This window comes from Panthera uncia, chromosome A2 (assembly GCF_023721935.1).
Source record: "Panthera uncia isolate 11264 chromosome A2, Puncia_PCG_1.0, whole genome shotgun sequence".
Taxonomy (NCBI): Eukaryota; Metazoa; Chordata; class Mammalia; order Carnivora; family Felidae; genus Panthera; species Panthera uncia.
In genome coordinates, this window is record NC_064816.1 from 102,591,658 (window position 1) to 102,614,565 (window position 22,908).

General features: G+C 36.3%; 1 protein-coding gene across 3 annotated transcripts in view; it reads right to left on the reverse strand.

Annotated features, from left to right (window-relative positions):
- Positions 1-7,965: 7,965 nt before the first annotated feature.
- Positions 7,966-22,908, reverse strand: part of ETV1 (ETS variant transcription factor 1) — a 90,980-nt gene continuing 76,037 nt past the window's right edge. For all 3 annotated transcript variants that reach the window (XM_049641566.1, XM_049641567.1, XM_049641568.1), the window contains 4 exons: positions 22,683-22,753; positions 19,420-19,589; positions 14,916-15,017; positions 7,966-9,912 (listed from right to left, as the gene is read on the reverse strand). In XM_049641566.1, the coding sequence (XP_049497523.1) occupies positions 9,691-9,912; positions 14,916-15,017; positions 19,420-19,589; positions 22,683-22,753 (565 nt within the window). In that variant the 3' untranslated portion in view covers positions 7,966-9,690. The remainder of the gene's footprint in view (positions 9,913-14,915; positions 15,018-19,419; positions 19,590-22,682; positions 22,754-22,908) is intronic.

The following is a 22,908-nucleotide window of genomic DNA, read 5'->3' on the forward strand; positions in this document are numbered from 1 at the left end:
TTGTGGCCTCCCTCCTAAAAAGAGGCACATGGAGTGCTAACTGCAGGGCTTTGGAATGTGATCTTATTTGGAGATAGGATTTGTACAGGGGTGAATGAAACTGAGGTCATTATGGTGAGCCCTAATTGAATATGACTGACATCCTTCTGAAAAGCAGAAATTGGACAAAGGGGTAGAATCACAGGGAAGACAATGTGAAGAGACACAGGGGGGAAAGGCCAACCATAAGCCAAGGAGAGAGTCCTGGGACAGATCCAGCCCTCTGAAGGTACCAACCCTGCCAGCACCTCGATTTTAAACTTGTAGTCTTCAGATCTGAGACAACATTTCTGCTGCTTAAACCCTCCTGTTTGTGCTCTTTGGTACAGCAGTCCTAGCAAACTAACCGAGTACTTGTCCTATAAGCATATTGTTTAGTTTTCATCATTAGTCCTCTTAGATTACACTCTTCAAGGGTTGAGTATTTCCATTTCTTGGTAATCACAGCTTTTATGCCAATGTACCACGTGAGCAGGCTTTAAGGTCCTGAAGGAATCAAAGCATTTTTGAAGGAAAGGGAAGAACAAAAAGGACATTCTATATTCAGCAGTTTCCCATTCTGAAGATGAACGATAACATTATTTTTAGGGACTGTGAAAAAGACCAGACACCCAGCAGGCAATTCTGATTCTTTTTAAGTTGCTGGTGACTTGGGAATTATTTCTCATCCATTGTACAGGGGCTGATGGGGCTGTAAGAAAGACGCCGTGCCCTTTTACAGGCAAGGAGTAAGGACCCAAACGAAGGGCCAACTCTTGGGTTTTCTCTCCTGGGCTCCTGAATCTTAAAGTGATGCAAGAATGGAGGATAGTTGATAATAATTGTTTTCAGTAAGGGCGACCTCAACAGATTTATCATTATTTCTTGCCACTATAACTTTTTTAAATCTCAGTTATCATATCCATCAGTTTTGCCATCTTACTATGCTTCTACTAAGTTCCTTTTCCACTTACAACACGTAGAGTCACAGTGCATTCATTTTCATGAGGACATATCTAAAATTCATAAAGAATAAAATGTCTCCAGTTCAGCCACACAGACACCCAGATAGATCCCTAGGTCCCTAATGCTTATAAACTTCCACCATCCCCTGGATGATAAAATAGAAGATACAGGAATATAAAAAATAAATGTTTTGATACATATTATGAGTCACCACAGGTCTGAGGAAGGAGGAGGTGAGCTTCATCGGGTCCAAGAAAGATTCCCTGTTAAGTAGATGTGTCCTGGAGGGATGGTTTGATGATTCAGTCACCAAATGTCATCATGGGAAGCAACCCAAAGAGAGCATTACAATCAGGCTTTCTGATATAGAGTGGAGTGATAAAGAGTGAATTTATTTTCCAAGGTTTGAGAGTGAAAAAGTGGGCATTGTTAATAATATGCAAGGGCAGGGGCGCCTGGGTGGCGCAGTCGGTTAAGCGTCCGACTTCAGCCAGGTCACGATCTCGCGGTCCGTGAGTTCGAGCCCCGCATCAGGCTCTGGGCTGATGGCTCGGAGCCTGGAGCCTGTTTCCGATTCTGTGTCTCCCTCTCTCTGCCCCTCCCCCGTTCATGCTCTGTCTCTCTCTGTCCCAAAAATAAATAAAAAACGTTGAAAAAAAATTAAAAAAAAATAATAATAATATGCAAGGGCAATAGGTGAGTTGTGCCCATCCAACAAGGGCTATCCTAGTACCCCAACGGTACTTAGGCAGGTATCAACCTATGAGCTCTCTGCTATAAAATAGTCATTGCCACTGCAATTATGAGATGGAATGCATCAAAGACTGGAAATAACTCAGTGTTAGAAGGATTCTTTACTCCTGTCTATTGACCTTTTTAAGCATCAGTGGTAGGATGGGGTCAAGGGGCCAGTTATCAGGGTGGGTACCAAGAGAGTTACAGTGTCTACAAGATGGGGCCTCTTGGCTTTGAAAAACGCTTAATCAGTGGTTATTGTTGGAATGATTAAACCACCAACCAAAAGTAACACAATACGCCCTTCATAACATGGTGAGGAATCCCAGTATGTACATGTATGCAGCAAGTGTACATTTGATAAATGCTTTTAATCAAGATGTTCAGGATCAAAGCAGTCCAGAAGTTAATGAGTCAATATTCTGCTCTGCCTTGATTTATAAATTTTCAACATTCTCCTGCATAATGGGCCACATAAACTTACATTTGGTGATTAATTAAATGCTTCTTTTTATGGTAATAGGCATGATTGAACTTGTATCCTTATTATATTTGAATAAAATTATCCCTGCTTTCCACTCTACCTAGCATTCTTAAGGCTACTTCTTTACCATACTTCTTTTGCAGAGTCTGGGCACTAAATAATAGATTATTTTAGCCTCACTGATATAGCAAATAATTCTCTAAGTGTATGTTAGATTTACATGGGTTAGTCTTATTTAGTTTGAGGACAGGGATTGCATTTTAGATTTATTGTATATCCCATATAGTTTACCTATGGAATGGCACATTTAGTTTGAATGCAGAAAATACACAATCAATTGATTTATAGCAGTGTTTACTACCAATTTGTGGAAGATTCGTATTTGGGGATTTTGAGAGATTAAATCAATGGATTTCCAAACATAGAACAAATTGAAATGAATCATCTCAAGTCTGTTCTAATATGAATGAATTAATATTCAGCCAGTGAATAAATCAGTGTGCGATGTACTTCTCTTTGGGGATCTAAATTATCCAAACATTTATTTTCATTTTTCTCCTTGTTTTGATTTTAGAAATACTGCCTGAGGGTTTCTGCATAATGACAATTTTTTGTGAAACTAAGTAAACAGTAAATTGTGGGGAAGAAGTCATTTTTCAGTTGACTCTATTTCATAATTTTCTTGATACTGAATTTCAGTGGTAAGTATGCAAAATAATCAGAATGGCAATTTTATGTGCTGTTTGTAACATTTACTATTAAGATCTTCATGAAACAACAATCAACAAAGAAAATTAGAATTATCACATTTGGGCCTAGTATTATGTAGCTGAGAAAAAAATAATATAATCTCATCTCTTCACATGTGATCCTCTCAGTAACGAAGCAGAAGTTTACTCCGCAAGTGAATGATTCTAAACAAATCACCTTAATCTGTAAATGACAGAGTACCAAATTGCAAGGAATAGATTTTTGTAAGGAATCTATTACAAGAAATTTGGAAAGTCAGAGAGAAATACTCTATTTCTTTTAATTTAGAACGTTATTAGTGTCGGGGCACCTGGGTGGCTCAATCGTGGGCGCCCGACTCCGGCTCGGGTCATGATATTGCAGTCCATGAGTTCGAGCCCCACTTTGGGCTCTGTGCTGACAGCTCAAAGCCTGGAGCCTGCTTTGGATTCTGTGTGTGCGTGTGTGTGTCTCTCTCTCTCTCTGCCCCCCCTCCCCCACACACACTCTTTCTCTCTCTCAAAAATAAACATTAAAAATTTTTTAAATAGTTAAAATGGCAAGTTTTATGTTATATACATATTACTACATTTTTTAAAATAGAAAAATTAAAGTATTTAATGTTTATGATTACTTCTTTAAAGTTTATTTTGAGAGAGAAAGCACAAGTGGGAGAGGGGCAGAGAGCGAGGGAGAGAGAGAATCCTCACAGGCTCCACACTACCAGCAGAGTCCCACTCCGGGCTTAAACTCATAAACCAAGAGATCATGACCTGAGCCAAAGTTGGATGCTTAACCGAGTCAGCCAGGTGCCCCAATATTTGTGATTGCTTTTAAGTATAAAGTAAAATATTTCTGTAGTATCAAAAGTAGGATAGCATTTTAGACGCAGTTTGAAAACTAGTGCTACACGCATTGTCTTTTTTTCTTCCCTCCTATTTTTTTTCTCACTACATTTTTCTTCTGACAGTTAAACTGACGTTAAAACTATAGGACAAATACTTTTACTAGCTATTCAGGAAATTAAAATGTATAAAAAATGTCATAGTTCACTTTGCAGTAATGTGACATTATTACAAATTAAGATTTCTTTATAAAATACTTTCTATGCTTTCAGTTCTACTTTCTAATTTAAAAATCTGTCTGTTGCTCCTGCTGAATCATGTAAATTCAGATTTACTGTGCCTTAAAAGTTTTCTGGAAAATCTATTACTTTCACAAGCCATGTCTAATAGCATAAATCATGGGGGCAGTGTTTACAACTTTCTGATGAATTTGATCAGTACATCTGTCTCCTTTGGGAACATTAAACTGTACCCTTCTCTGGTAGAAAAACGAAAACAAAAACAAAGTGGTACTTCATTTTGATTCTGAAATGCTTAAAGACTCGGGGCGGGGGGGAATCACCATTTGATGTTGCTGCTGTTTAAATAGCACTTGATTTCTTTTCCAGATTTTTCTATAGAGACTATTCAAAAATGGTTAAAGAAATGTTTTAAGTAAGACCGTGTTTCAGCAAAATGGGAATCATCGTTACGTACATTTTTAAGTCATTAGAAATTTAAATCAAGAAAGTAGCCAGGCCCAAGTTACAGAAAAGAGTTGATGAATTTGACTGTGATCACATGACATCTTGACATGACATTTTTGTTTTGCCGGGAGCCTCAGCTTCCCCTCAATAAGACCCATGAGTGACACAGGCAGTGCTGTATGTCATGCATACCCATTGGTTGGCACATGGGAATCACTAAAATAATTCAGAGAGTTCCCGTCCCCAAATTTCTTTCTGATACAGTTGCTGAGAGGATTAAGTGAAATAATGTATTAAAAGAGATTAGAACACAAAATTAGAAAACCATTGATCAGGTGTCCTGGGAACTAAGTTACCATAAGGAGAATAATACATGGGAAGTAGTGGAAGGACAGCAAAGAGGTTACTCAAGTGCTTGGTCATACATGAAATGATTAAAATGATTCAGATGTGCCAAAATTTGGATGTGTCAAAAATTTAGATGTTCCGCCCTCCAGTTTTAGATGTGCCACCTTCCAGAGTGATCACGATCATGCTTTCAATTTCTGGGCTTTTATTTTAGATTTAAATTTTAAGCATATTTAATTTTCTATCATCACAAATTTCATAGCATGTTTTCTCAAACTGTAAGTATAATTTCAATACATCCACGTTAATTAAAAATGTCTTCCTCATAGAAACATAATGTTAGAATGGAAATACATAAGAATATTAGGGTCTACTTGCAAAATAAAAACAAAACAAAAACAAAAAAACCGCACAAGATGCTACCTTACATATGAATTCATAAGCCATAGCTATTGTGTATGTAATTGAACATTCTAAAGTCATCATTACTTCTATAAAAGTACCCACTAGTCCACTCTCTTCTTAAACTGTATTTTCCCATAAATTGTTTTTTTAATAAATCCTTCTAAATGTATCTCATGTTTAAAAAAAATTAAGCCCTACAAGTATTAGTTGTGTTCTGAGTAAACTGGGTCAAATTCTTCAGCATGATGTCCAACACTGATATTTTATGGAATGTTGGCTGTTACGGAATTCTCACAATTGCTTAATTGTTCATTTGCCTCCTTTAATCTCCTTCTATTATTTTTACCTGGATCTCTATTTTTTTTACAACAGTATTTTCCCCTTCTTCCTCCCAAACAGCACTGGAAAATAGCTCATGCACTTATTTTTAAATTTTACTTCTTCTAAGATATCAAGTATAAACATTCAAATGACCTTCTCCTCTGCAATGTTTTGTCATTATAAGCTCTTAAAACGTTGCCTGATTGACAAAGGAGCTCATTTTAGAAATTCCCATGATCTGCTTAAATGCTATAAAAGTGGGTAATAGATTTCTTTCCTTGTCATATGAAGACAAGGTGACTCACATTTTAGAACTGTTCTTCTGAGTAACAGACATATTCTAAAATTCTTAATAAATAGTAATCCTTGGCAGATGTTAAGAGCGTATAGTAACCACTCATACCAGCACAAAAAGAAATTTATTTAAAAAATATATAATCTGGCTTGGACGACAGAATTAACTGTGCTACTACGCTGTACTTAACACACCTTATCGCTCATCACATAATATTTACACAAGGGGTTATAAAGTCATGTCATCGTTTGATGCGATTACTAGATCCTTTATTGGAATAGGTGAACTTTAATAGAATGTTTTCAGTACCATTTATGCAGAGTATAGTAAAACTATTTCAATGGTAAACAAAAATGCTTTTCAGTAACTTCTCACCCTATCTCCATCAACACAACTTTTGTCTAGAGGTAAATCAATCAGTATTTTGACCAGAGCGTCTTCATCTAGGTGATGGGCTAAATAACAGCACCCTCCCCACAACCCGCCACCTCCATGTCCTGATCTGGGAAGCTGTGAATGAAACAGGCAAAAGGGCCTTCAAAGATGTGACAAAGGAAAGATCTTGAGATGGAGAAATCATCCTGGGTTATCTGCGAGGACCTTAAATACAATCCTCAGTGTCCTTAGAAGAGGCAGGTTGAGGAATATTTGACTTCAGTACAAAGAGGGACATGACGACAGAAACAAAGACTGGAGTGCTGAAGCCAGGAGCCGGGACTCAGAAATGTCAGTAGCCTCTAAAAGTAGAAGCTAGAATGGAATTCTCTCCTGGAACCTTCGAAAGAATCCCTACATGCACACCTTGATTTTAGCACCTTTAGGCTCATTTTGGACTTTTGATCTTCAGGACTATAAAAGGATATATTTGTGTAGCTTTGAACCATTACCTTTGTTAGGGCAGCCACAAGAAATTAAAACTATCTATAGAAAGATGATTCAAATAAATTACCTCCAAGACCCACGCATGATTTCAGAAAACTGTTGTGCACTGCTAGCTTTGTGGACTTTTATTTTTCAGTATTTTTCAGAGGCATAACTTAAGAAAAGTCATTTTTCATTAGTTATTTAGGATGTACCGTTCTTGGTTGTAATCAGTCTGTTGGGTAATAGCATATCATCACTGAGAGGCAGCAAAATTAGGGGAGAGATTTCTTTTAGTTTATTTTACCAAGTTGAAGGAAAATGTTATATTTTTAAAGGATTTCTGATAGCCAATTCAATTAGAAATTCAAAACACAAGATTCTCGCAGAAATCAGCTGCCAGATTTATTAATCTATCTGAAAATAAAAACACAAGCAAACAAAAAGAATAAAAACAGAACTTAAAAAAAAAAAAGAACTTGAGATACATTTCCCAAAAGAGTTTATAATGCAACGTTTGAACCCTTCTGTACTGGAAATATTCTTAATGTTAACAGGCCAATTACTCATTTTGTTTTGTGAGTCACTACCTTAAGCAGAAAAATAGTTTGGCCTTAAATATTATATAATTAATACCAGTTCTTCCTTTGATCCATTAAGATAACTCATAGCCCAATCCTTCCCCAATGGGAAATTAGAACTAGATATTAAAAAGAGAAAAGATCAAGGAAAAAAAGAAAAGGAGAAAGAAAGAAAAAGAATCCTCAATACAATTTCATTTAGATGCTATTTTAAAGACCCACTTTTAATTTCTCCTTCAATTTCTCCAAATACGTTAATACTCTTTCCAATAAATCTTTAGCTGAATATTTTAAAATTTGTTTTTATTCTAAGTGCTGTAAATGGCCACATGAGCATAGTAGGGGGAAAAAAGTTCTCATTTTTAAGGCATACTTATTAACCCATAATGGGCCTAATGATATATAATGTATAGGCAGAACAATCATTGAAATCACAGGTTACATACATACAATGAAATTAAAATAGATCTTTTTGTAGGATTAAGTGTGACTAGTATTGATCACTGTATATGGGTTTCCCAATAGCTCTTCAATTTAGATATATGAGCTGTGATCTGTGCCATTTTGGAAAATGGGTAGCCGAGAAATCATCTTTCAACAATCTTTCCTGTGTTCACCAAGAAATGCTTTTATAGGTTCATTTTGGCTTTGTGTTTTGGATTTTTTTTTTAACATTTCATTATAGACTCTTAAAAAATGCTGTTCCTCTGGGATATTGATGGATTGAACAAAATTCATGCTTCTTGTCTGAATGGTTCAGCAAGCTTTTCAAGGATATTATAACACCATTTACTTTGTTTTTTTCCAAGGCGAATGAAACAACATATTCTGCTTTCAATATTTTCTCCAAATGCCAAACAAAAACAAAACAAAAACCTTTGAAACTTTAAATCTTTAAATCTTCTTTCAAACAATCCAAACACATTTACACAAGTGTCCAAAACAAGATGATGAATATCAGTGCCAGCACTATGTCATACAGCAACTTCCTCAGATCTTTGACAGTTTGTAAATAATTTTCTATTTCACCAAAAGTTACAAAAGTTCCACAGTTTCCCTTAGCAAGCTGAAGCTTACTCTTCATTTGTCAATGTGCATAAAAGCTGCTTATAGCATAGCATGGCATAAGCTATTTTTTAAGCAATAAATGGTTTGAGTCATCTATTTTGTCCTGAAATGCTATCTGTAGTTAACTGCATTGCTTATAAATGGTCATAGTAAATTCAGCATGAAAGAGAATATTACAGAAAAGACAGCAGCAGAAGCATTAGCATTATCTAATATTTATATATGTTATCAACATAACACAGCAGTAAAAGGTTTAAATGCATATCAACGGGTACCATGTCTAAAAATTACTATAGTACCTATTTAGTGTATTGGATATTTTTCTTAAGGAGTGCTTGCTGTATCTAGAACAGCATAATATGTGATTTAGTACAGTTAATTCTTATCGATTAAATAATGTCTTTTTATGTACTGAAGGAAGTGAGATAGATATTTTTTGCTTCATTGTGATCCTGGATTTAACATTTAAATGAAGATCTCAAAGGACCATGACATATCATTATTTAACTGAAACGGGCTTCAAAATATTTAAATGACATTATGATTTGTATCTAAACAGCAAGGTGGCACCAGATACATGTAATGCTACTGGCCTATGACTCAGTTTGGAGCCAGAGTCCAAAATTGTGCCCCTCATTTACCGTCATGGTGATCACTCAACTTCAGAGAGAATTACCCATTTTATGGTTATCCTCTGTGAGTCATATATAGAGCAAAACAAAACAAAAACAGCAAATGCAATCTCTAAATACCTTTTTACAACAGGTGCAAAACCAGTCATCTCTAACAATTAAACTGCCATTTACAGTAGGGTTTTTTTTGTTTTTTGTTTTTTGTTTTTTTTTGTTTTTTTTGTTTGTTTGTTTTTGTTTTTGTACATCTTGCAGAGACTCAGAAATGAGAGGGGAAAATGCCCAAGGCAAATGGTCTCCAAGTGGATATTTACACAATGTGAATTAACTGTACCATAGATACCCAGAGAAAATGAACATTTTCTTATGTTGTTATGAAATCAAATAAACATGATATAGCTTCATCATACTTAAAACCTGTAAGACCCCATCCCAAGCCTAAGTAAAAAGTAATCCCCGTATTCCCCCCACCCATTCACCCATTATCTTCCTGTTACACAGAATAAATGTTTAGATTACTCCCACCCACCCTCAAATAAAGTGCACAGTCCATGGCAGACCACAGAATAATGCAACAGGAAAGCCCCTTTTTGTGTATTATTATTTAAAAATAAAATACAAACAACAAAAATCAAAAATCGAAGAGCACTCAGAGATTCTCTGCATCCTGCAAAAGAGGAAACGCTTGAGCAGGCCCTGCTTCAGTGTCACTTGTGTTAATACACGTAGCCTTCATTGTAGGGATGGGGGTTGCAGCAGCCCCCTTCCGGCATGTAGGCCATGCCCTCGTCAAAGTGAGACAGAGGCACCGTGTCCTCTTCATTGATGTGACGTTCCATGTCTGTCTTCAGCAGTGGGCGCTGATTATCTGGAAAGGCCATGGAGAACAGGGCTTCTGGATCACACACAAATTTGTAGACATATCTCTCTCCAGCCACCTGATGAAAACACGGAAGAGAAAAACCCAGCCTTATGTATGGTGCAGGATGTTAACTGAACTTAGTGTGGCGATCATTTCATGATATATACAAGTAGTGAATCATTCTGTTTTACCCCTGAAACTGATGTAGCACTATATGTCAATGGACCTCAAAAGAACTGCGATCTCTACCATCCCCAAATAGGAAAGAGCAGGGAAACAAAAGAATAAAAACTTGGTTTAATATACCAGAAAGGGTGTATAACCAAAAAAAAAAAAAAAAAAAAAAGAAGGTCCTTACTTTGTAGAATAAATTACAGTCCAAAAGAGGGAAATGCGACCTTGAGTAATGATTGACTCTGAGTAATAATTACATTCATTCCAGGCACAGCTAGAAAGCTTAGCACTTTGCTTGTTTTAAATAAAAGGAAGCTTACATTGTTATTTGGGGGAGGGGTGGAAATCAATGATTTCATGCAGGCATCTCCCATTGAAATTTTTTTCCTTTGTTTTAAATGGTAATATCTTTATAAAATGACTGGATCTTTAAGGTGTAGTGTCTCCCTCTTAATATTACATTTTCTGAAATCGTAGAAAAACTAAACTTCTAAACCTTAAAAGAAAAATTTGTTGTGTTCCTAATAAGACTAGACTAGTGACTTGCTGATTCACAGTGAACTGGTTCTTTTTTCTTTTTCTTTTCTTCTTTTTTTTCTTTTTTTGGCACTTGTGTATTCTGATGTAAAAGAAAAAGATGCATAGCCTTATTTAAATGAAAGATGGATCAAGAGGACAGCATTATCCTGGGTACATCACTTTTAAAAATGAAGGCAAGTTGCATTAGACAGAAGTTAAGGATGTGTGTAAAGTGTCAAATTGAAGTAAGAGGTGTAAAAAAGTGAAAGGAATTTAAAATATACAATGCATAGGGAGGAAATGAGAAAAAGAAATGTGACAGCTGCCTGAAATAAAGGAGAAGTAGCATAATTTGTAGGGAATGACATGTACCAAACTTAAATTTTGAAGAATAATGTTTCTCTAGGAAATTATAAACAATAATGAAGTGAAACACATACGTACCCCCACCTCCATTAACAGACAAAACTGAGGTTCTAAAAAAACCAGGAGTGGGTTGTGGGATAGAGGGTGGAGGGGGTGTGTGCATGAATACAGTTCTTTGCATTGACATTGACAGTACCTTTTCGTATGTGTGCAGAGATTAGTAGTTTTAGAAAGGTGAGAATTACTCAGTACCTCTGGGTTCCTATGTATCAAAAAGGCACTGCTATTTGCTTTGTGATGCAGGAGAAGAGTAAGTTCATGGTTTAGAAACTATCTGTATGTCTGGAAAAAGCGAATCAACTACCAAAGAGCGCTAGTGTTCTGGACTCAAGATTTAGAACATTTTTTTGTCCTGGATTTTTTTAGCTTGTAAAAGGAACCAATTTAGAGAATCCAAATAATCTGAATATTCTTAGGTATGAAAAGAGTGAACACTTCGTTTTTATAAATTTGGACATGTTTCTTAATCTGCTCTCAGTTTCCCCTTTCTTTTGTGAAATAAAGGTGGGAACGGCTCCTATGGAAAGCCTCTTATAAAATCAAGATGGAAGTTTCTAGTACATTGCATAGCAAACAGAGGAGCTGAAATAAATTATTTTAGGCCCTTATAAGAAAGAAACTAAGTTCATAAAGGTGGAATTGCCATAAATATATAAACAGGCAATATCAGAAACAAAGCTAAGATATGAAATCCTTGTTTTCTTTTTTTTTTTTCTTTATTCAAAGCATCTTGAGGAAAATAAATAAATAAATGGCCTGCATACCTCAAAGCATTCAATAACCTTCTTTGTTTTGTTTGGAGCTTCAGAAAAAGAGGTATTTGCTTTAGGCTACTGGTAGCTTTTTTATCCAACCTGTTGCTATTGGTTATAATTAGAAATGATTTGATAAATCACCATGGGGAATTAAAATGTACAACATGCAATCAAGATTATAAAACCTCTGAAGGAGACTGCCTTGACTCATTGCTTCCTGCTATTTTTCTTATGGAAAACATTTTTGGAGCTACCACTATATTTATCGGACTATGTTAGATGCCACAGAGTTTAGAACAAAGGCTGATAACTACCAAGGGAAATAATGTCTTTTATTAGTAGTAATACAATTACAATGTAGAAAATGCTGCACATTAAGTATACCCAAACTGCAAAGCTGAGATATACAGAACATGAATTTTATAGGAGATGAATTAGAGTTAAGTAAGGAAGTATCTTTTGAACTGTGCTTTGAAAGACTACACATTTAAATTATGTGTTAATTTTTAAAATCGTAGAAGTAACACAGAGAAACTAGAGGAAAACTAAAAACTACACATTAAACCAAAAGAAATAATGATTTATCATTATAACATCAAGAAATAACCACTGTTCAAATTTTTCCACATATTTGTCTAGGCATTTCTGTTTTGAAATAGAAGTGAACACATGTATGTACAGTCTAAAAGCCATACCCCACCCTTTCTTCTTTCACAACTACTGAAATAATCAGGATTTTTTTATATGTTTAGATCCATTTGATTATTTTTATTTTCTAAACTTTCCATTTTATTTTCCTTGACATACACCACATACATACATAATTTTAAGTTTATATGATCTGAAAAGAAACCAGAGTATCAGAATTTTAAGTTTCTAAACAAGTGTGGTCATATAAACATTTTTCCACTACACCCTGAAATATAAAATTCTATAACACACTTTTTTTTTTAAGGACAGCATAATTTTTCTGAGTGACTCTGTTAAAATTTACTTAACCATTAGACTGATACAGACGTTAGGTAAAAATCAGAAGGCAAGGCACTCTATAAAGAGGGGACCATATCGGTGAAGTAATGAGGGGGGTCACAGGCGTATCAAATAGCAGCAAAGAGAATCACTCAACACATATGAGGAAAAAGATTAAACATGTCTGTAAAAACTGTAAACAGCCTTCATTTATGTGCTGGCTACAAGGAGACCTCAATTTTGCATATTTCACCATTAAACACCCTATGCTTTCTCACATTGCACAGCAACACCCCAAAAGGTATGTCATAGAAACCACAGAATTTTGCTACCCTCTACTAGCTGATAAACAGTTGCAAACAATTTCTTCTGGCAATTACATCCCAACAGGGAAAAATGTGAGGAGCAACACTATTTTAATCTGTATTTTAGTACCTATGCCATAATTTGATTATTTGATAGCATCTTGTCTTATCAATCTATTAAAATAAGAGGTAAACACACGGTGTATGTGATCATCGGATAAATAAACAGGCACATGGAATGGTGATATTAGTAATAAGAATCACGTTTGAACACCCTTGAGAATAATTAAGACCTGGCGTGACATCCTGGAGATACCCTGTCAAACACTACGTCTAAAAGCTGAGGTGTAACTAGACACCTTCTCCTTTTAACTCTCTGTGAATGCTCTCTTTAATAAGAGACTTAATGGTCAAGACACAGAAGCCAAATGTGTCTCAGCTCCCACTGGTTTCAGGGTGTGAGTGGTATTCAGAGCCACCTTTCGCTGAAGACTTCTCCTGTGCCAGGTACCATGCAACGATCTCGGGTACCTTATTTCATTTAATCATCAGAACAACTTCAGTAAGTAAAAACACCACCATTTAGCAGAAGAACCTGTTCAAAAAGGTGACCCGCTGAGAAGTCAGCATGTAAACCCGACTGCATTCTCTCTTTCGCTGTGCACCACTGCCCAGGACTGGGGAGCACCTGCTGCACCAGCCCACGTGATATGCTGGGACTAGGGACTTGGTGAGGAAAATGAAAGGGTCTCGCTGCAGGTGGGAAGGGCAGGTGAGAGGAAGGGAGGAATAAAAAAAGACCCTACGGTTGAGATGGAGAACACAGAGGAGCAGGTAGTAATAGGTTATATATCTTGAAGGCAAGATTCAGGGAAATAGGACATGAGAAATGGATTCAGCCTTATCTTTCAAGGATCTTGGGCACTCTAACTTCTGAGCTGGTGAACTCCAGAGCACCAATTCCCTTTGGTCTAAAAACTCAGTGATGCTGTTCCCTCTGTTCCAGTATGTTACATGTAGCAAGTGGTTGAGTTTTCTTGGCGTAAATATAGTGGTATAAAAAATATGCCACAGTGCAGAATATATAGCTATGTTTGTGTCACCCAAATGAACAAAGGACGCATAATAACACAGTAATGTTCACAAAGGATAAATCATAAACTTGGTTCACAGTCTACACAACTGGAATGAATACACATGCAAGGCTGAAAGATGTAATAATCACAAGTATTCAATGTTTTATCTTTATTCATCGGTTCATTCCCTTCTTCAAAAATTTTACAATCTCTTCTTCATGCACTTGGCTTGTTTTATCTTACTCTTTTTTTTAAAGCCACTTTCAAATACTAAGAGAAGCTCACTTGAAATGAAATAAAATATATATAACTTCATTCACCAATGAAATAGTATCAATATTTATTTTTAATAAATGGTTTAGGATTCTAAGCTGTCACATGCTGAAACCAGGCAAGATCTCAGACAAGAAGAGAAGATTTTTCAGGACAAGAAATTCTCTGAATGTTTCTTAAGGATAAGAACAAGGAGGGAAAAAGTAAGCATTCAGTTTGTATTGGAAACTATAAACAACAGCATTTCCAAATTATATAATTGTGGGGAATGTAGTGGACTACCGAAAACTTCTGGGAAGATATACATGAATATTAGTACTGCAACAACATTTTTTACCAAATACGGTAAAGTTGGGAATGCCAGAAAGTCTACTAGTTTCTATATGATATTATTACACCGGTCTATAATGCCCAGGAATTTATAAATAGAAAGGCTTGTAATACCAAAACCAAGAGCTAAGCATATGTTAAAATGAGTGAAAACCTTGCTTCAGCAATGCAATGATATGTGGCTTTTAAAGTACGACATGCAGATTAATGTGCAACATTTCAATGAATTTTAATGCTGTTTTAGCTGCTCACCTTTTGCATGATTCCTTTCTCATAATAATAGCGAAGCGAACGGCTTAGTTTATCATAGTTCATAGCTGGCCTGTTTTTCTGAATGCCCCAACGCCGGGCCACCTGCCACCAAAACAGAATGACATTGTAGTGTTAAGAACTGCCTTATCAAGATATTTCATAAAACATTAGTGAATTAATCAATTACTTCCAAACCTTCCAAAACACATCCAAAATAAAGACCTAAGTAAAGAGGCAAAATCATGATCTGAATTTTCCTGTGTCCTGGTTTGCTTTTAAACCAGGCGTGCAGCGCAGTGATCATTCTGAAACTTCACAATAGAATTCTTTGTCACTATTGTTTTGGATACAAAATTAAATGGAAATAAGGGGATGTGTTTACAATGGGAACGAACAGGCTGCAATTCACCAAGATGAGGCAAGTTTCCCATCCTGAGATATATGGCCTGTTTTTTCCCTCTTAGTTTTTCAGATAAAACCCATAGATCAAGAACAGCTTAGTGATCTCTTTGTAAAGGTGTTTTTCGAGGTTGTGATAAACTAAAGGAAAAAATACCCTGTTTGATACCAAATAAAAGAGTGAACAAGTGGCATTTTGTGTGGAGCAGAGGAAACACTATACAAATTCATAATCTGAACTGCAAATAATTTTTATTGCCTGAAGCAGCATCAGAATAAAACTGTAACCAATACTAAACTGGCAAATTAGGCATTCACTTAGACAACAGTAATTGCATACTAAAAATAAGAAGGAAGTGGAAAAGGTCACCATGTACACAAGTCCACAAACAAAAATCTCTAAAGCAGAATGTCCACTTTGTTGTTTAGTGAAAAATCTCAGAACTTTTTATAATGTGGCTTTGGAGGAGCAACTTATGTGGCAGAGGAGAGGTTTTCAAGAAAAGCCCCTTCTTCAATGTATATGCCTCCCCCGCGTCACCACCGCCTTGGGCTGGCTGACACATTATACTGAAGAGCGTAGCCTGCTTTTTCTACCCCAGCTACAACCATGTTCTCGTTAATTTCCATATTTTATTAGTCTGAGCAGATACTGCAGCTGTCATGCATACCTAGGCGACCCCAAGAGAGCATTAGCTAATAGAGTTAGTGTTTTCCTTCATTTCTATGAAATTCCAAGTTGTTGCTGGGTCCCATACACTAAAATAGAATGCTTTTCAGGGAGATCATAATGTCTTTCTCCATTTTATTAGCAATAGGCTTTCCTCAGGGTTTGTTTTTTTTTTTTTTCCTTCCTTTTAAAAATACTGATCCTTGCTATCTTCTACCTCCTTAATTTGTATTCCCTGAATAAACATACGATGTAATTTAGCCACATACATCCCTCTACTTTTTTAAGAGCAGAGAAATGTGATGTAACTGGGACATGATGACATATCCAAGTGGTCATCATAGCAGGTACACCTTAATTTTCCAAAGATCAACTTTATTTTAATGCAAGTGTTCTAAGCAGTAGTGAAATGGGAGGGTGGCAGTAAGAAATGAAAGCAACGCTTTCTAAATAAAATGCCTTTTAAAAACCGAATAATGAACATCAGCAAATCTTTAAGAGATTTGGCAAGTGAACAGCATGCAAACCTGAAAAGGACATGAAAACTACTTTTTTCTTTTTTTTTAAATATATATATATATATTTTTTTTCTTTTTTAAATATAATTTATTGTCAAGTTGGCTAACATGCAGTGTATACAGTGTGCTCTTGGTTTTGGGGGTAGATTCCCATGATTCATCACTTACATACAACACCCAGTGCTCATCCCAACAAGTGCCCTCCTCAGTGCCCATCCCCCACTTTCCCCTCTCCCGTACCCTCCCATCAGCCCTCAGTTTGTTCTCTGTATTTAAGAGTGTCTTCTTGTTTGACTCTCTCCCTGTTTGTTAACTATGTGAAAATAAAGTATTAATATTTCCTTAAATTAAACAACAACCTCTGAATAGTTTTTCATTTACAAATGCTTCTCATGAAGAAACTCACCAGGATGTCCCTAGAAAGTAAAAAAAACTTGCAACCAACTTTAAGACAACACAGTGGAAGTCTCTAGGGAGAGAAAGATGATTTTTTTGATACCATAAGCAGAGTCTGATTTTGAGGATGCCTGGTAATTCTCAGCACAAGTGGGTATTAGTAGGTATTTTAAAACAGTAAAATTTATTCTTAGAGATGTTTTCTTAAAATTTTGTGATGTTTATTCATTTTTGAGAGACAGAGAGAGACAGGGCGTGAGCAGAAGAAAGGCAGAGAGAGAAGGAGACACAGAATCTGAAGCAGTCTCCACGCAGACCCACAAACCATGAGATCGTGACCTGAGCCAAAGTCAGATGCTTAACCGACTGAGCCACCCAGGTGCCCCGATTCTTAGAGATGTTTTAACTGACTCAGTGTCACATTCATCAAGAGAAGTGCCACATACCAATATGCCTATGAGACGCAGATGAGTTATGCAAGATGAACAAGTTCTAGAGATCTACTCTACCACGGTGTGCCCACAGTTAACAGTACTATATTTTAGGCACAGGTAGAAGGAAATAACTGTTCGATGTAAATTCCTATCGCACGTACTCAGTTCTCCGATGAACCAACTCTTGCAGTGATTATTAACATGTTCGATGAGGTGAACAGCACACACTTCCATCACGTTAAAGGGCTTTCAAGTTACTTTACATTAAGTGTTTCTAGTCTCAGTTTGTTAGTGCTTCACATTTTTATGGTTCTTTAGCTTACATCATTTAAGTACATCTACATAAAAATGAATTTCGTTTGAAAGCCAAAGTAAGCTTGAGACACACGACGGAAATTCAAACACCCAAACATTTAGGCCATACTAGACAATGGATATTTTCAAATTCTGAAATCTGTATGTGTGTTTGGTGTAGGGCAATGGAGATGCAAAGCTAACCCGGCAAGCACTAGTTATAATCTGAAGTAGATTTATAATTATGCTAACCAGCTCCTGTTATTTCAAACTTCTTTTAATACATATTTGAATCAGATAATCTCTTAAATAAGAAAGGTAACTTATCTTCTGGATATCAAACTACGACATGTTATCTGATTATAAATGAATACCTGGTTTCAAAGGGCAGAAAATTTAAGATGTATAGGCCCATTATCCTAGGTTGTAGATATTTGGTCTATGAGAAACTAATCACTTGGGTTCAAAAATAGCTGGATATCGGGGCGCCTGGGTAGCTCAGTCGGTTAAGCGTCTGACTTCAGCTCAGGTCAGGATCTCGCGGTCCATAAGTTCGAGCCCCGCGTCAGGCTCTGGGCTGATGGCTCAGAGCCTGGAGCCTGCTTCGATTCTGTGTCTCCCTCTCTCTCTGCCCCTCCCCCGTTCATGCTCTGTCTCTCTCTGTCCCAAAAATAAATAAACGTTAAAAAAAAATTAAAAAAAAATAGCTGGATATCTTACGAAATTTTTCAATCTTTCTGAGGTGTTTAAACCCTACAGCTAAAATGATCAGTCATAGGCATGTTAACTGAAAGTCTTCCATTGCTTTCTTGGCTAATGTAAACCAAAGTCAACTTCAAAAGTAGCAGAGAAAGCACCTTTAATAAGACACAAGCATTTCATACAAAAGTCACCTTTCTATAGAGGTCCAAAATGCAATTGGTGGGTTATGCCATAATAATTATAGTAGCTTTAAGTCTGAAACTAGACCTGGGGAGAATAAAACTTGAACTGAGACGTTTTTCCAGAAAACATTCCATTTGTCTGTGCACGGGGGCGACAGTAAGAAAGGTGAACAGGTAGTTGAAAGTGTGTTCCATTTATCCATATTATCTCTCTAGAATTCTCTCACTTTGGCAATTTCTTAGGTATTACGGTGACACTTTGTACTTAATCCCTACTTTCTCACGGGGTGTACACAGTCCGGCTGCCTAGGAAAGGTATCACCAAAAGTCAAAGAGAAGCAATGTCCCTACTAGGCCCGCACCTCTGAAGGAGTGAGCTCTTCCTACTGCAGCTCTTGTGGGCCTTTATCCCCCCACGGCAATTTCTCCCCCACTCCCTCTGGCACATGACTTTGGTTTCTCAATGTCCCCCTCTGACCCCTTGACAAAATTAAGATTATCCAGATAACAAATGCTAATACTCAAGAACAATCCCTTCATGTGCAAAAGTAGTTGAACTTCAGATACACCCTCTCCTCCTCAAAAATCATCAAACATCCCCAATGTAGATGCTCTCTTAGAGACCTTCCCAAGCACTGCATTCTTGAATCAAGTCTTATGCCAACGATGCTCTGGCTAGTTTTCTTCATCAATTCCACAGGATGGTATTCAACTGGAAAAAGTGTGCAACATATTCATTTCTTAGTTTAAATGGATACATTTTTTTCCTTTGCCCACCCCTAAAGTTTTAAAAGTAAAAACAAACAAACAAACAAACAAACAAAAACGTTTTTGGCACACTGATCGAATATATGTTTCTTCAATATTATAACATATCTGGTTTTCCAAACAAAAATCTGTTAAACCCACCTCTTCGGGCTCAATCAGTTTAAATTCCATGCCTCGCCCAGTCCACGCAATGAAATGAGAATTTGAAGGGTCATCCAGAAGAGCTACCAAAAACTGCCAGAGCTGAAGTGACCCCCGCCGCTGGTACGTGGGGCCTTCCCGATACATGCCTGGCTCCTGTTTGATGTCTCCTAAATTAAAAAGGTTTTAAGTTTCGATTATTAGCAATATTATGACATTTATATAAAATTTACATTAAGTCAATCGCTAAAATGATTAAAACACAACCACTTTATGGGTGTCTGTGAAATGTAATGTTATTGCTAAACAAGGCTTTAAAACAATCAAAGGATTTGAAGTAAAGCGAGAATCTGTACAAACTCACAAACAACTATATATAACATATAAGGGTCAAAATAAATGCATACAGGTGCAGAATAAATCCACGGATGTCATTTACTTATAACATTTTTGTATAACCATCCTTTTGTTTTCATTCATTTATTTAAAAACCATACCGTCTAATCACACTTCTTTTTGCTTTTATTGCTAATGACATTATTCACTGCTCTAAGCAACACTGAAGAGGGAGTAATCAATTTTAAGCTCTGGGCACTTTATTTGTACAAATTAAATTCTGCAAACTATAATGTGTAATATCTCATTGACCTGCACATTACAAACTATTGCAAATTTTAATGCAAATATTTCAAAGCAAATTTAATAGCATCTTAAACGCTGGGTTAAGTAATCTGTACATTATATAAATTAGGAAAATCTCATAGGGAAATCAGAGCATATTGGATTATCATCATACCATCTTTTTCCACACCTTCATACGGGCACTACCACTTTCTTAGCTGGCAGCAAATAAAAATTTCTTTGTTTTTCTTCATCTCTTGCTTGCATTTCACTCATGTGAGTTTAGCTTACTAGTCTTTTTCTAAAAGTGCAATCTGAAAACATACGTACTGGAGCTTTCTGTAAATCTATATTTTTAATCAAGAAAGGTTGGTTTGTGTTACATTTATTTGTTATTTATAAACAGTGTAAAAACCTATTAAGTACATTACAGCAATATGGGTGTTAGTACCACAATTCTTCTGGCATAAATCTGGTCAGTTATCTTGCTTTTACCAACCAACCAACCAACCAAACAAACAAGAAATTCAGTCATAACTCCTGATTATTTACATCTACCTCCAGGCACCTACCCCTAAAATATGTGGAACTGGTCACACTGGGAACGAATGTCTAGGGCCCTACGGACATATCATTGTTAATGCACAACTTTCTCTTCTCCACGATAGAAGCAATTCAGACAGAATATACTGAAGCTAATCTATTCACAGTTAGTGTGAATTATAAAGCAGGTGAAGTCAGAAGCTTCTTAAAACTTTCCTTTGGTTAGTAGACAGCAACACACCTTTTAAAATAATCACGAAAAGAGCAACACTTCACAAACCATAACCAAAATAAAATTATTCAGTCAATAGCTGCTAAAAATCATTATGTCATTTTGGTCTAAGCTAGATAATACAGAAGTGTCTCTTCATATTGATTTCAATGACAGTTTTATTTATCTCAGTTTTTCCTTCTGAGACTCACAAATTTTTTCATGGGGGTAACTGAGCAATTATACAGAGTGAAACCCTGTCAAATTTTATAATCTGTAGGTTGTTTCTGCCTATAAATGTGACTGACCATACTGGCCTTGTCGATGAAAAAAAAAATAACCCTTTGTTTTTCTATTCTTTTGCTCTCTATTCCTTACAAAAAAAAAAAAAGAGTAATAAGTATTATTTTCCAAAAAAGCCTTTCTTAGTACAAAATTGAGAATATTTAAAAGTCAAAGGGAATGAATAATCAAGATAGACATTCATGTGATTTAGGCTTCTTAGATTGTGTCGTAATCCTATTGGTAGTTTTGAGCTATTTTTTCTTCCTTATATGCCCATGCTGATAATCAAGATGTCTTAAAATGTTAAGCTCACTAAGAATGAAGCAAAAGAAAGAAAGAAAGAAAGAAAGAAAGAAAGAAAGAAAGAAAGAAAGAAAAGGAAAAAACCTGATGAAGATCATTCCAAAAAGCAAAGGCTTTATGCTCTGTCTGAAGAAAAAAGGTTGTATTTTAAGAATTATGACACTCCACACCTATCACACTGCTGAACTTCGAAGTTTAAAACCAGTATCTATTTAGAATAAGGCCAAAAAAGTGACCCCTACTGGAGCTTAACCCTGTGACCTTCAATGAATTTAGCAATTTAAAGCAAGATTAAGGAAACAGATCTTCCCAAAATTATCATTCCTTCTGTGAAGGACCAGAGTAGCAAAAACCTCAGGAACAGAGTAGTCTTCAAGCAACTAATTAGAGATGTAGAAGCAATCTGAGCATGCACTTTGCTGTTTAAATAACAACGATTAAAAACTTATGAGCACTACCAAGTCATTACAGCCATGATCCCCAAAGTTTGTGCAATCAGCTAATCAGAGGGTCCCTGCTCATTTCCTGTTAAACAATCAAAGCAGGAAATATGGAGACCACTCCGAAGAACCACTAAACCAATGAACTGTTCACTTTTTACCCAAGCGTCCGCATAGATGCTGACTTCTGCCACCTTTGTTGAGAAAGAAGAAATTCTATTTAACTTGACACTCTTTTCTAAAATCTGGAACCTTTTCACTGCAATCGAGAGTGATATTAAAAAGGTAATGCTTTCCTGACTCCATTTTAAGCAATTACAAAATAATGGCACATTAGGAATGAACATCTTTCCGAGGGGGGGTGGGGGGGAGAACAAAAAGGACTAACAATCACTAACTAAATGGGCAGCTATGTTGTTCCTGTGTTCCATAATGCATCTTTTCATGAACAATAAAAGGAAGAAGACTGCATTAGTCATCTGCGTATCCACAGTAGCATGCTTTCTGTTCTGCTTTGTTAATTATGGGATCAGCTTTCAATAAATCTCGAACAACAAGCTGCATGTGCTCAGCAGGGCAATGGAAAGACCCCTCTTACTGGACACAAAGCTCAGCAAGAATGATACTCTGGTTATAACTCTCAAAATGAGATCTCTCCTAGGACAAAAGCAAAAAGCTTCCGAATAAGGAAAGGAAGAGAGAATTTATAAAAGGTAAAGTTTAGCAAGAGTTGAATACATCACACATGATGTGCATAGAAATCTTTAAGAAGAGATGTCAACTTCTTTCAGGAGAATTGAGGGTGAACTCTCCACTCTCTCTTAGAAAAATTCAAACTTGAAGCACAATGAAAAACCTACCATCAAATTTCTCTGGGACAACACAGGTGTCATCATAAAATTGCCTGGGGCCCTTTTCAAACATACAGCCTGTGGGGAGAAAGAGGATACATTTATTCATGATAGAAATGAAATTCACAAGCAATTTAAAATAGAGCCATTAACACAAAAACTGGGGTAGAAAAGGGCTCTGCCATTTTTCAGCTCTGTGACCTTAGACACACTATGTAGCCACTGTGTCTCTGTC